Here is a 10,034-nt window from a genome sequence, read left to right on the forward strand (position 1 = left end):
CGGCGACACGGACATCAACACCGCCGCCTCGGACACGTGAGAACGCCCGTTACGTCATTTAGTAAGCGACGGAGTCGTCTGGAGCTCCGCTGACGCTTTGGACTAACGTGACTGTTTTCAGGCCCGAAAATGGTCAAATCGGGGAAACTTCGGTCCGGGACGGGCTCGAAACTCAAGCGGTGGAAGAAAGGGCACAGCAGCGACTCAAACCCGCAGACGAGTCGTTTTCGGCAGGCTGCTAAAAGTCGCTTTTTCAGCCGACCCACCGGTAAGCTTCGCATTACACGTGGGTCTCTGGCTAGCGCTAACAGCAGCTAGCGTCAGCGATTTAACTCGTCCAAACTAACTTTCTGTGGTGCACCTGTTTATGTTAATGAGCCGTCAATGTGCCAGCAAAGTTTAGCTTAATTCTGCTCTGTCTTTATGTTTAACTAACAAGTCGGTTCGATTTGGAGAAACAACCATACTGTGTTTGTATTTGGTTTAACCGAGACAAGACAGGTGCTCATGATTGTAAGTACTGTGGAATAATCAAGCTTGCGGATAATATCACAAATTTTGTAAATACATGGCAGTACGTGTAGTTGTTTGGGCACTTTACATCAGATTTTAAAGAAATTACTTGAAGAGCAATGTCATCAAAGCCAGCTTCACTTCTCACTTATTGCCTTAAGTATGATCTTCAGTAAGTGAAATAGTTGGATTTATGTATGTAAGGTGTAGCCCAGATCCCTAATGTGGGAGTGAAGGACTTCAAGACTGCAGGTTAGCATGTATGTAGTTGTTGTTGTTGAAATTTAGAGGCTGCAAGAATAAATGACTAACAGGACTGTTCTTGTGCATCTCAGTTTATATCCAAACTTAATATGGGTTGGGATTATTTACTATGGTAAATGTTTAGAATCCACAAAGTTGTCAACTCTTATGTCTGATTGAACCTACTGGGAGGTCAGCTCACGTATCCTCTTTTTCTTCCACAGAAAAGAGCGATCTAACAGTTGACGCTCTCAAACTTCACAATGAGCTGCAGGTCGGTCCGCTGGAGGTCAGCGAACGCGGCCGCAAAGATGCGTTTATGGAAGAGGATCCGGATGAGATGTTATCAGAGAGAACCTCCGGCACCTTCCTCAGCGGCCTGTCGGACTGCTCCAACCTCACCTTCAGGAAGGTGCAGCGCTTCTGGGAGTCCAATTCAGCTGCTCACAAAGAGGTGGGTGTTACACTGAATGTACATTATTTACTTGCACCACTCTCCATCCATGATCTTATTATGACTTGTCAGCTGTCACTGGGCGACTGTATAATTGCAAATCCTTGCTCAGAGACCTCCCTTGTCACTGTAACATTGTCGTGTGATATCCTTCACAGATCTGTGCAGTTTTGGCAGCTGTTACGGAAGTCATCCGTGGTCAAGGGGGGAAGGAGACGGAAACGGAGTACTTTGCTGCTTTGGTGAGTGCTTCCTTAATCAGTGTTTACACATTTGCCAAAACAACTTGTTGTGTGTGTTATTAAGTCATTTTGAATCGAAGTTTTTGGTTCAATTATGAAGCTTGCCTGTGTTTGTTGTAGATGACCACCCTGGAAGTTGTGGACTCGGCAGAGTCTCAGGCGGCAGTGGCGTACCTGCTCAATCTTGTCATGAAACGGTAAACCTCTGTTTTTTTCTTTCACCTCTATAGTCAACTGAATGATCCAAAGGATGTCAAGCTAACTGACTGCATTCCCTAGGGTTCCTGCCCCAGTGCTTATGTCTAAGTTCTCAGACACCACCAAGGCTCTTTTGGATGTCATGTCTAAACAGGCCACGTCTGACACCGCCTCTGCGCTCAGATGGGTGAGGAGTAGACTTTTCCCTGCATCCCCTATTTATCTCTATAATATCCGTCGTCGAAAGCTGTTTCAAACATTTGTATTCTGCATCTTTAGATCCTGTCATGCCTGGCCACTTTGTTGAGGAAGCAGGACACATCTGTGTGGACTTACCCGTCCACTCTTCAGGCTTACCACGGCCTGCTCAGCTTCACAGTGCACAGCAAGCCAAAGGTTGGTCCAGCTAATAACTGCTAACACACAACCACATTCAATGGTCAATGAGATGCTAAAGGCGTTGAATTTTGTACTATTTAGTCTTGTGTCCTTTTTTTTTTACCCATCAGGTTCGCAAAGCAGCACAACAAGGTGTTTGCTCCGTTCTTCGAGGTAGTGACTTCCTGTTTAAAGACAATGCCCCGACCCATCACCCTGCTGCAGTCAGCACAGCCAAGTTCTGCATAAAAGAAATGGAGCAGGCAGGAGGTAAGGCTTCATAGTCACTGATGAATTCAGTTCTTAGTTGCTCAAATAATGTTCTATGCTGAGTTGAGGTGTTTTCTTTACTGGACACTGGACTTCTTCTACTATGTTTATTACAGCCATGTGTAACTTGGCCCATATTGCCACCTTCTTAATATTACACAGCCTTGTATATTCGCTCTAAACCAGTTGATAAAATCAGACCTCATTTTCTTTCTCGTGGCCTTTTGAAAGATTCCTTCACATTTGTTTCTTAGTCACATGAACATCTTGCTAATTTCTGTTTCATTCCCTTCAGGCAGTAAAGAGGACACCACCACTCTCCATGTTCTCGGCCTTCTGAAGGAGTTGATGGGGACGTTTCCTCTGGGAGCTGTCAAGTCCTGTTGCGAGACTCTGCTGCGAGTGATGACACTCAGCCATGTGGTGAGAACACAAAAATACCTAGAGTGCAACCAGATAACCCTTTCTTTCATCTGCACGGAATCTCGGATGTAGTTTTTTAACATGTGCGCTGTGTTTTCTGGCCGCAGCTGGTGACGGCCAGCGCCATGCAAGCTTTTCACAGGCTGTTCAGTGGGAAGCCAAACGCTTCGACCCTCTCACCCGAACTCAACGCACAGATCATCACGGTGAGAGGTTTCAAACAAATCAAATGTGCTTCACTCAGGGTGCCAAACTTGATGTGAAAAATCTCATTCTTGTTTCTCATCCCCAGGCTCTGTATGATTATGTGCCCAGTGAGAACGACCTGCAGCCTCTGCTGGCCTGGCTAGCCGTCATGGAGAAAGCTCATGTTCACTTGGCAAGGTGATAAAATGTTCTCCCTTGTTGTCGTGTTTTTTTTCCAGTCAGATTGACATGCAGATTGTTGATCGACAGCTTCTCTTTCTTTATCTAGTTTGCAGAGTTCTCTGAGTTTGGGTCACCTCCCTCGCCTCTTCTCTGCAGCCATGTCCTGCCTGTTGTCACCTCACACACAGGTGGTTTCTGCAGCCACCAACACACTGAAGGTAGTACATCCAAGTGGTTTGAGATGCTCTGGTGTGTCAAGCTCAGGATTGTAATTTAAACTTTAGCTCGCATTAGGAAATCTATAATTTTTTACGGCGTCCTCATGCCTAATGAGTTATTTATGTGTATCTCTTTCAGACATTGTTGACTGAATGTGTCGGCCCTCACATGGAGCAAATGGGCATGATCACTGCCACCGCTTCTACAGGAAACCCCTCCTACGTCTGCAAAATGTTTCGGTACGGTCTCTTTGCCAGGCTTGTCTCAGTGATTTGTTTGCAGACACGTGTAAATGCTCATGATGACCTATGTGTTCTAGTATCGTGGAGGAAGGTCTGTCCTATCGCTTCCATGCCTCTTGGCCGTTTGTGCTGCAGATCTTGGGTTGCTTCTATCGTGTTGCAGGGAAGCAAGCTCACTCCATCATGACTAAGGTACAGTCGCAGAACTTTATGGATCACTATGCCAGTAAAGAAAGCTAAAAGTTTGCTTGAAGGATTGTGTTTTGTCCTCTGCAGTCCTTGCAATCTCTGGCGGACCTGCGCGCCACCCCTCAGTTCCCCTTCAGTGGTGAGCTGGACTTGGCGGTAGGAGGAGCTGTGGAGAGCATGGGGCCTGAGGTTGTTCTGGGGGCCGTACCTCTCAACATCACCGGATATGAGTAAGATACAAGGACACACAGACACTGAGGAGTGGCTTTCTTCTTGTTATTGTGCTTTAACTGACTGTGTGGTTGTTTGTTGTTTTTCTATCAGCGATGACTTGGAGTTCCCACGCAGCTGGCTGGTCCCAGTCATAAGGGATCACGTGAAAAACACTAACCTAGGTTTCTTTGCTTCATATTTCCTCCCTCTGGCCTCTACACTCAAGCAGAGAGGTAAAAACAAGTGTGAAAAGATAGACTTGAGGGTGTAGTTGTATTCCATCTGTACTAAATGATGAATCTGTTGTTGCAGCTGAAGAGTTGGAGCAAGCAGGACAGAAACTGGAAGCTAAAGTCTACCAAACCTTACAGCTTCAGGTAGCGTAAAAGTCTTATCACATCACCTTGTTTTGGTAATGTGCACATGAGTACCCATGTCTTATTACATGTGTTGTCCTTCAGATCTGGACCATGCTTCCTGGCTTCTGTACTTGTCCCGTGGACCTGCTAGTGTCTTTCAAAGTCATCGCCCGCACACTCGGTACGGCCATTAATGAGCGGCCAGACCTGAGGCTCACAGTGTGCCAGGCGCTACGCACCGTCATCAACAAGAGCTGCTCCACAGGTAGCAAGACACACGTCATTGCAGAAAGAGACGGCACACGAAACCACTGCAGCGGCTTGAATGGGGTTATTCTAAAACCTTTGTTTCTGCTTCATGTCCGCAGAGGCTGAAAAGGCTGAAGTGGGTCGCTTCTCTAAGAACTTCCTGCCCATCCTTTTCAACGTGTACAGCCAGCAGCCCGCAGCGGGAGAGTCTGGAACGTACAGGATGGCCGTGCTGGACACCATCAAAGTCTATTTAACTGTCACTGACATGAAGGTGAGTTATGTTTTATCAGTTTGTGCTGCAGTGTTCTGGTGCTGGGGAAGGAAACTGTCATATTTTAACATAATTTAACTGTCAGTTTGTGATTAGATCTCAGTTCAGTGCTCTATATTGTCACAAATCATTTTGGAACAGCGTGGTTGTGCACAAACAGTGTGCTTTAAACAATAGCGACTGAAACTTCGCCGAAGTCGAGTCATACATATGTTTTTATCTCCGAACCTCCTTGTTGTGTTCCATCTTTATTGATCCCAAAACAATCCATTTGAAAATTGCGGAGATGGAGAAGCAGCCAGAAATAAGCTACTGCCAAGCGGACCAATCGCAGCTCTTGTGGTCTGCCATGCTGCAACACGTAGTTAGGTTTCTGGTGAGGTGGACGTCTGTGTAGGGTCTGGACTGTCGCTTCAGCTACGTCGTCAAATTGACACAGAAGCCTAAACCGCCTTTAACTCCACAAGTCGACATAAACACATGGCTAAATAGAAAACCACACCAGTACTGTTTTTATTAGTGAATTAGTTCTTGTTTTGTTAACAGCCAAATGTGGATGTTGGTGCAACTTGGATGCGTTCATGCTCGTACCTGCAGCTTCCCACTTGTGATTATTTGGGGAATGCATTTTAATCCCAGGCCTGAACTTCTCTGCATCTCAGATTAAACACCTGCTTGTGTCTGGCGTGGAGGGAAAAATCACAATCGGTCGTCCTTAACATATTTGTTTTTGTGGGCTGTCTGTCCAGGATTTTAGAGGCCAGTGTAGTTAATCCATGTACTATTGTACCGGTGTAGCACTAATCAAAACAATCATCCTCAGATGATCTGCACGTTCCTGCAAAAAGCCATGGACAGACTGACCAGTCCAGAGTCCACTGAGTTCACACGGTAGGACATGAAAGTGCTCATCCTGATCAATGAATTATCTGATTTAGAATAGCATGAATACCAGCGTGCTTGCCTTTTTGTCTGTTTGCTTAAATTATTGTCTTCTGACTTTCTGTACATCTCAGGCTGTCAGTGATGGACCTTGTGGTTGCCATGGCTCCCTTTGTAGATGAGTCCACAATGGCTAAGACCTTTGAGCTGATTAGGCCGTATTTGGAGGTAATGATGTAAGAATAATGAGATTAATGGCATGTGTGGATTTTAATATTTCTTTGTTGGCTTAGTGTCTGTTGGTTGATTTGCTTTCAGACGAAGGAGCCAGGCATGCAGAAGAAAGCGTACCGTGTGCTGGAGGAGATGTGTGGAGCGGAGAGAGAGGAGTGCAGGTCGTTTGTCGTGTCTAATCTGGAAACGCTCAAGGCCGTCTTGCTGGACACATTGAAGAACGCCTCCTCGCCAGCAAAGAGGGTGAGACGGACGTGTAGAGGAAACCCATCTACACAACACATTAGATGGGCTTGTATGTCTATCTCGTTTTACTGAGCCGTCTGATCGTATCTCTCTGTTTGTGCTGCTATTGTTCAGCCGAGACTGAAGTGTCTGATCCACATCGTGAAAAGGTTAAATGAAGAACACAAAGACTTTATCACCACGCTGCTGCCAGAGGTACGGACACGAATAAATAAGCGCTGGCACACAGACAAAGACGGCGTGCTGATGTTTATAAGAATGCTTTCCTCTTTCAGGTGATTATATGCACCAAGGAGGTGTCTGTCGGAGCTCGGAAGAACGCCTACAACCTGCTTGTTGAAATAGGAAATGCTTTTGTTCGCTTCTGTGGTAACACAATAGGTAACGCACATCTTCCTTGTAACAAATATGTGTAGAAATTTGAAAATTTGACAAGCAGGCTATTACTAACAGATCTGTTTATCATCCAGATGCTATCGGGGAGTACTTGGTGATGGTGTATGCAGGACTCTTGGGCTCGGTCACCATGATCACCTGCACAGTGCTGGCACTCACACGTCTAGTGTTTGAGTATAAAGGTAGCCTATCAGCTGGCTATCAGCAGTTTCCTGGTGGTGTTTGTTTAAAGTTTGCATTCGTAGGCTTTATTCAATCTTCTGTCTTTTCTTTCCCAGACTCCATCGAGGTGAAATCCATGGAGCAGCTGCTGCACAACGTTTGTCTGCTGCTGTCGTCTCGTACCAGAGAGGTGGTCAAAGCCGCCTTGGGCTTCATCAAGGTCATCCTCTTCATCATGGACTCCAAGACGCTGGCCTCGCATGCCACTGTCATGGTATGCACCGTGCATCCTGGGTTATCTTATTAAAGAGATGTGCGCCTCGCTTTTAAACACGTTACTCTGTTTTGTTCCAGATGGAGGGCATTGGAAACATCAAGGACGATGTGAGGAGGCACTTCAGAACCAAACTGAAGAACATCTTCACTAAATTTATCAGAAAGTTTGGGTAAGGGCTACAGAATCAATCTTCATGTTTTTAGCATTCCATATGTGTGTTAATACGTGGTCATCAGATATGCACCGGATTGATTTCTTTGTTTAAATATGTTTAAAAAAAGATAACCAAAACTGTCTTATTGTGAACACAAAATTAAAGAACTGACAAATGAGATTATTAGGATATTGTGGCACCATTAAACTTAGCATCTTAATCAAATGTTAATGAAGCAGTGGCACCAGGTGTTTGTTGAGATGTTCCCAGAACCCCTACTGTATAGAAATAGGGCTGGAAATAAGATGGCTTTCATTTCATTGTCATTGTACTTCTGTAGTGCTTGGCAATGTTTGTATTTTTTGTCTGATTCGCTTTTTTATTTTCCAGTTTCGAGTTGGTGAAGTCCATGCTGCCTGCTGAACACCACAAGGTGCTGGCCAACATCCGTAAGGCCGAGGCTCGCACCAAGAGGAGGAAACAGGCCACGGAGGAGCATGACGAGTCTGAGAGCGAAGAGGAGGCACCTAAACCAAAAAGCCAAAGGTAGAGCAATCTCACTGATGAAATGCCTCCCCTCGTATGTTTACCCATATCCTTCTTTAAATAAAATCTTTTGTCCTCTCTTTTTAAGTATTGAGGACATCCTTGCCGAGTCGGACAGCGATTTGTCGGAGGATGAAGGGAAGCCTCGCAATGCTCAGAAGAAAGCAGGCAAACAGCAGAAGGGACGTGCGTGGCTGAAAGAGGGAGAGGAAGATGACCCGCTTAACTTCCTGGATTCCAAAGTTTCACAGAGAGTGCTGGGTAACGCAGCTTCGTTACTTTTTGATGGGTGCAGTCAACCTGCAGTTTGATTTGCTTCCGTGGCGCTAACGCAGCTTTTGTTGATCCTCAGCCACCAACCCGGAGCTGAAGAAGAGCGCCAGGGTTGACCATGGCTTCAAAGTGACCTCAGATGGACGGCTGATCATTAGAGAAGATGAGGAGGAGGATGGCGAAGACAAAGGTAAGAGGAGCCAGTACAGCGGGATACATTTATTTGAGTCGGAACAGACTGTGAATATAAATCTTTGTTGTTCTCACAGATGGAGGAGAGATGAAAGATATTCTAGAAGAGGCTGGAGTCAAAAGTGTGAGTACTTAGTGTATACAGTATGAATAAGATGTTAAGAGACATGTCATTACTCTGTGGTTTACTCTCTATCCTTTCAAAACATCCTCAGAAAAAGACACAGAAGAGGAGGTTTAAAGATGACAATTATGATGACGATATGGACATTGAACCCCAGCTGAAATATAAAGGTAACTTAAATTAGATGCATTTTATTAGTTCACAGCTTGATAATTTTTTCATGCTAATATTGTTTCTTTGTCACTTAGCTGGTGGCTCAGGCATCCACAGACCCCTGGGAGGTCACCAAGACGTCGGATCTGACTACAAGTCAAAGGTGAGTCTGACAGTGCTCATGAAAACTTAAGGGGAAGTAACTGTGTAGTTTGGAAATTGTCATTCAGAGCGTTCTTTTATCCTCCGTCTCTCAGAAGGGAAAAGGAGACGTGAAGAAGAAAGGAAAGCTTGACCCTTACGCCTACATCCCCCTGAAGAAAGCCCAGCTGAATCGCAGGTATGAGCAGCAGATGTCATTTTGTAAAACTAAGACAAAAGAATGGTTAAAAATGTCTCACGCTGACACGTCTCGTGCTGTGCTCCCAGGAAACGTGCCAAGCTTCAGGGCCAGTTCAAGGGCATGGTGAGAGGAGCCCAGAAGGGGGCGCTGTCCGGAAAGAAAATGCAGAAGAAAAAGCGAAAAGCCTGAAAAGCAGAACTTTCCGTTGCTCTGTGGACTCTAAATGTGTGCGACGGCGTGCTCATTAACACGCTAAAATGACGACATGCACCTCGGATGTTTGTGTGTGCCTGTGTGTGTTTCTGACAGACTCTACGAGGGTGAAAACAGTTTGTTTTGAAACTTACGCCCTTCAAATCTCCCATAATGCTCTGCTCAACATCAGCTTTCCTAACAGTAAGTAATGTGATGGCAAATGCACCAGATAGATCTCTACCCTGTGATAAAAAATATATTTATGTGTGAAATATATAGACAGAAAACTGTTAGGGGAAGAGTGATATGTGACTTGTTTCGCCACTTGAGGGCGCTGTAGACCTGAATTATTAATGGTGACTAAGCGCAGTCATAAATGCTTTTCAGACTGAAATACATCATTAAAGCTGAAATATAAAAGGTCTCATTTCCCTCTTTCCCTCCCCTTAACCCCACCGTTGCCTCCAACGTGCCCTTGTTTACAACATTTCCTTCTTACATCGCAGCTTTGCCACACGAAGAGAAAAGCTGTAGGCAGTTGTTTTGCTGCAGGACTTAACATGCCATTACTCTCATGTGATTCATTTACCCAGATGGGTTACAGCATAATGAGTCATGTAGCGACAGACTGACCTCCTAAATGCAGCTCTTTTGTGTCTGAGCTCAGGCTTGAGTCAGGACATTCTCAGACCGGGCAACGTCAGCACCGGCGTTTATGTTATAAATTCACAGTTTAACGACACGCAGTAATCCATAATGAAAAAATGCGCTTTTAGAGATTTAGCCTGAACACTGCCGTACCATTTGTTTAAGTGGCAAACAATGACAAACAGATTTATCAGAGCAGAGTAATGTTTTCCAGAAATATGAGTTTGAATAGCACGAGAAGCAAATTTAAGAATTTAAAGCGGAATTTAAGATTAACATTGCAGGTTATTTATATAAATGTCACGGGTAGGTTATTGGTGTCCTCAGTGAAGTACAAGTTTAATTAGTTGTATTAAGGAACATTCCTTAAAGGG

At 45.0% G+C, this 10,034-nt stretch overlaps 1 protein-coding gene across 1 annotated transcript; it reads left to right on the forward strand.

Moving 5' to 3' along the window:
- The first annotated feature begins 118 nt into the window (after positions 1-118).
- rrp12 (ribosomal RNA processing 12 homolog) lies at positions 119-9,773 on the forward strand. Its single transcript, XM_084561902.1, has 34 exons — positions 119-268; positions 981-1,210; positions 1,369-1,452; positions 1,573-1,649; positions 1,732-1,837; positions 1,930-2,046; positions 2,160-2,298; positions 2,594-2,721; positions 2,829-2,927; positions 3,014-3,105; positions 3,197-3,308; positions 3,448-3,548; positions 3,629-3,743; positions 3,828-3,970; positions 4,065-4,186; positions 4,266-4,330; positions 4,415-4,577; positions 4,681-4,835; positions 5,659-5,726; positions 5,852-5,945; positions 6,036-6,194; positions 6,312-6,392; positions 6,473-6,578; positions 6,668-6,775; positions 6,872-7,029; positions 7,110-7,201; positions 7,577-7,732; positions 7,821-7,993; positions 8,085-8,195; positions 8,275-8,321; positions 8,413-8,491; positions 8,570-8,637; positions 8,732-8,814; positions 8,904-9,773. The coding sequence occupies exons 1-34, from the start codon at positions 130-132 to the stop codon at positions 9,004-9,006; spliced, it is 3,873 nt and encodes a 1,290-aa protein (XP_084418028.1). The 5' UTR covers positions 119-129; the 3' UTR covers positions 9,007-9,773.
- Positions 9,774-10,034: the final 261 nt, after the last annotated feature.

The sequence above is a fragment of the Chelon labrosus genome (genome assembly GCF_963514085.1).
Source record: "Chelon labrosus genome assembly, chromosome: 15".
NCBI classification, from domain to species: Eukaryota; Metazoa; Chordata; class Actinopteri; order Mugiliformes; family Mugilidae; genus Chelon; species Chelon labrosus.

Excerpts from the sequence above, each read along its gene's own strand:
- rrp12 (XM_084561902.1), top strand. The coding sequence starts at position 130 with ATGGTCAAATCGGGGAAACTTCGGTCCGGGACGGGCTCGAAACTCAAG. Across the intron at positions 5,946-6,035 it reads TGATTAGGCCGTATTTGGAG|ACGAAGGAGCCAGGCATGCA; the intron begins GTAATGATGTAA and ends ATTTGCTTTCAG. Across the intron at positions 6,393-6,472 it reads TCACCACGCTGCTGCCAGAG|GTGATTATATGCACCAAGGA; the intron begins GTACGGACACGA and ends TTCCTCTTTCAG.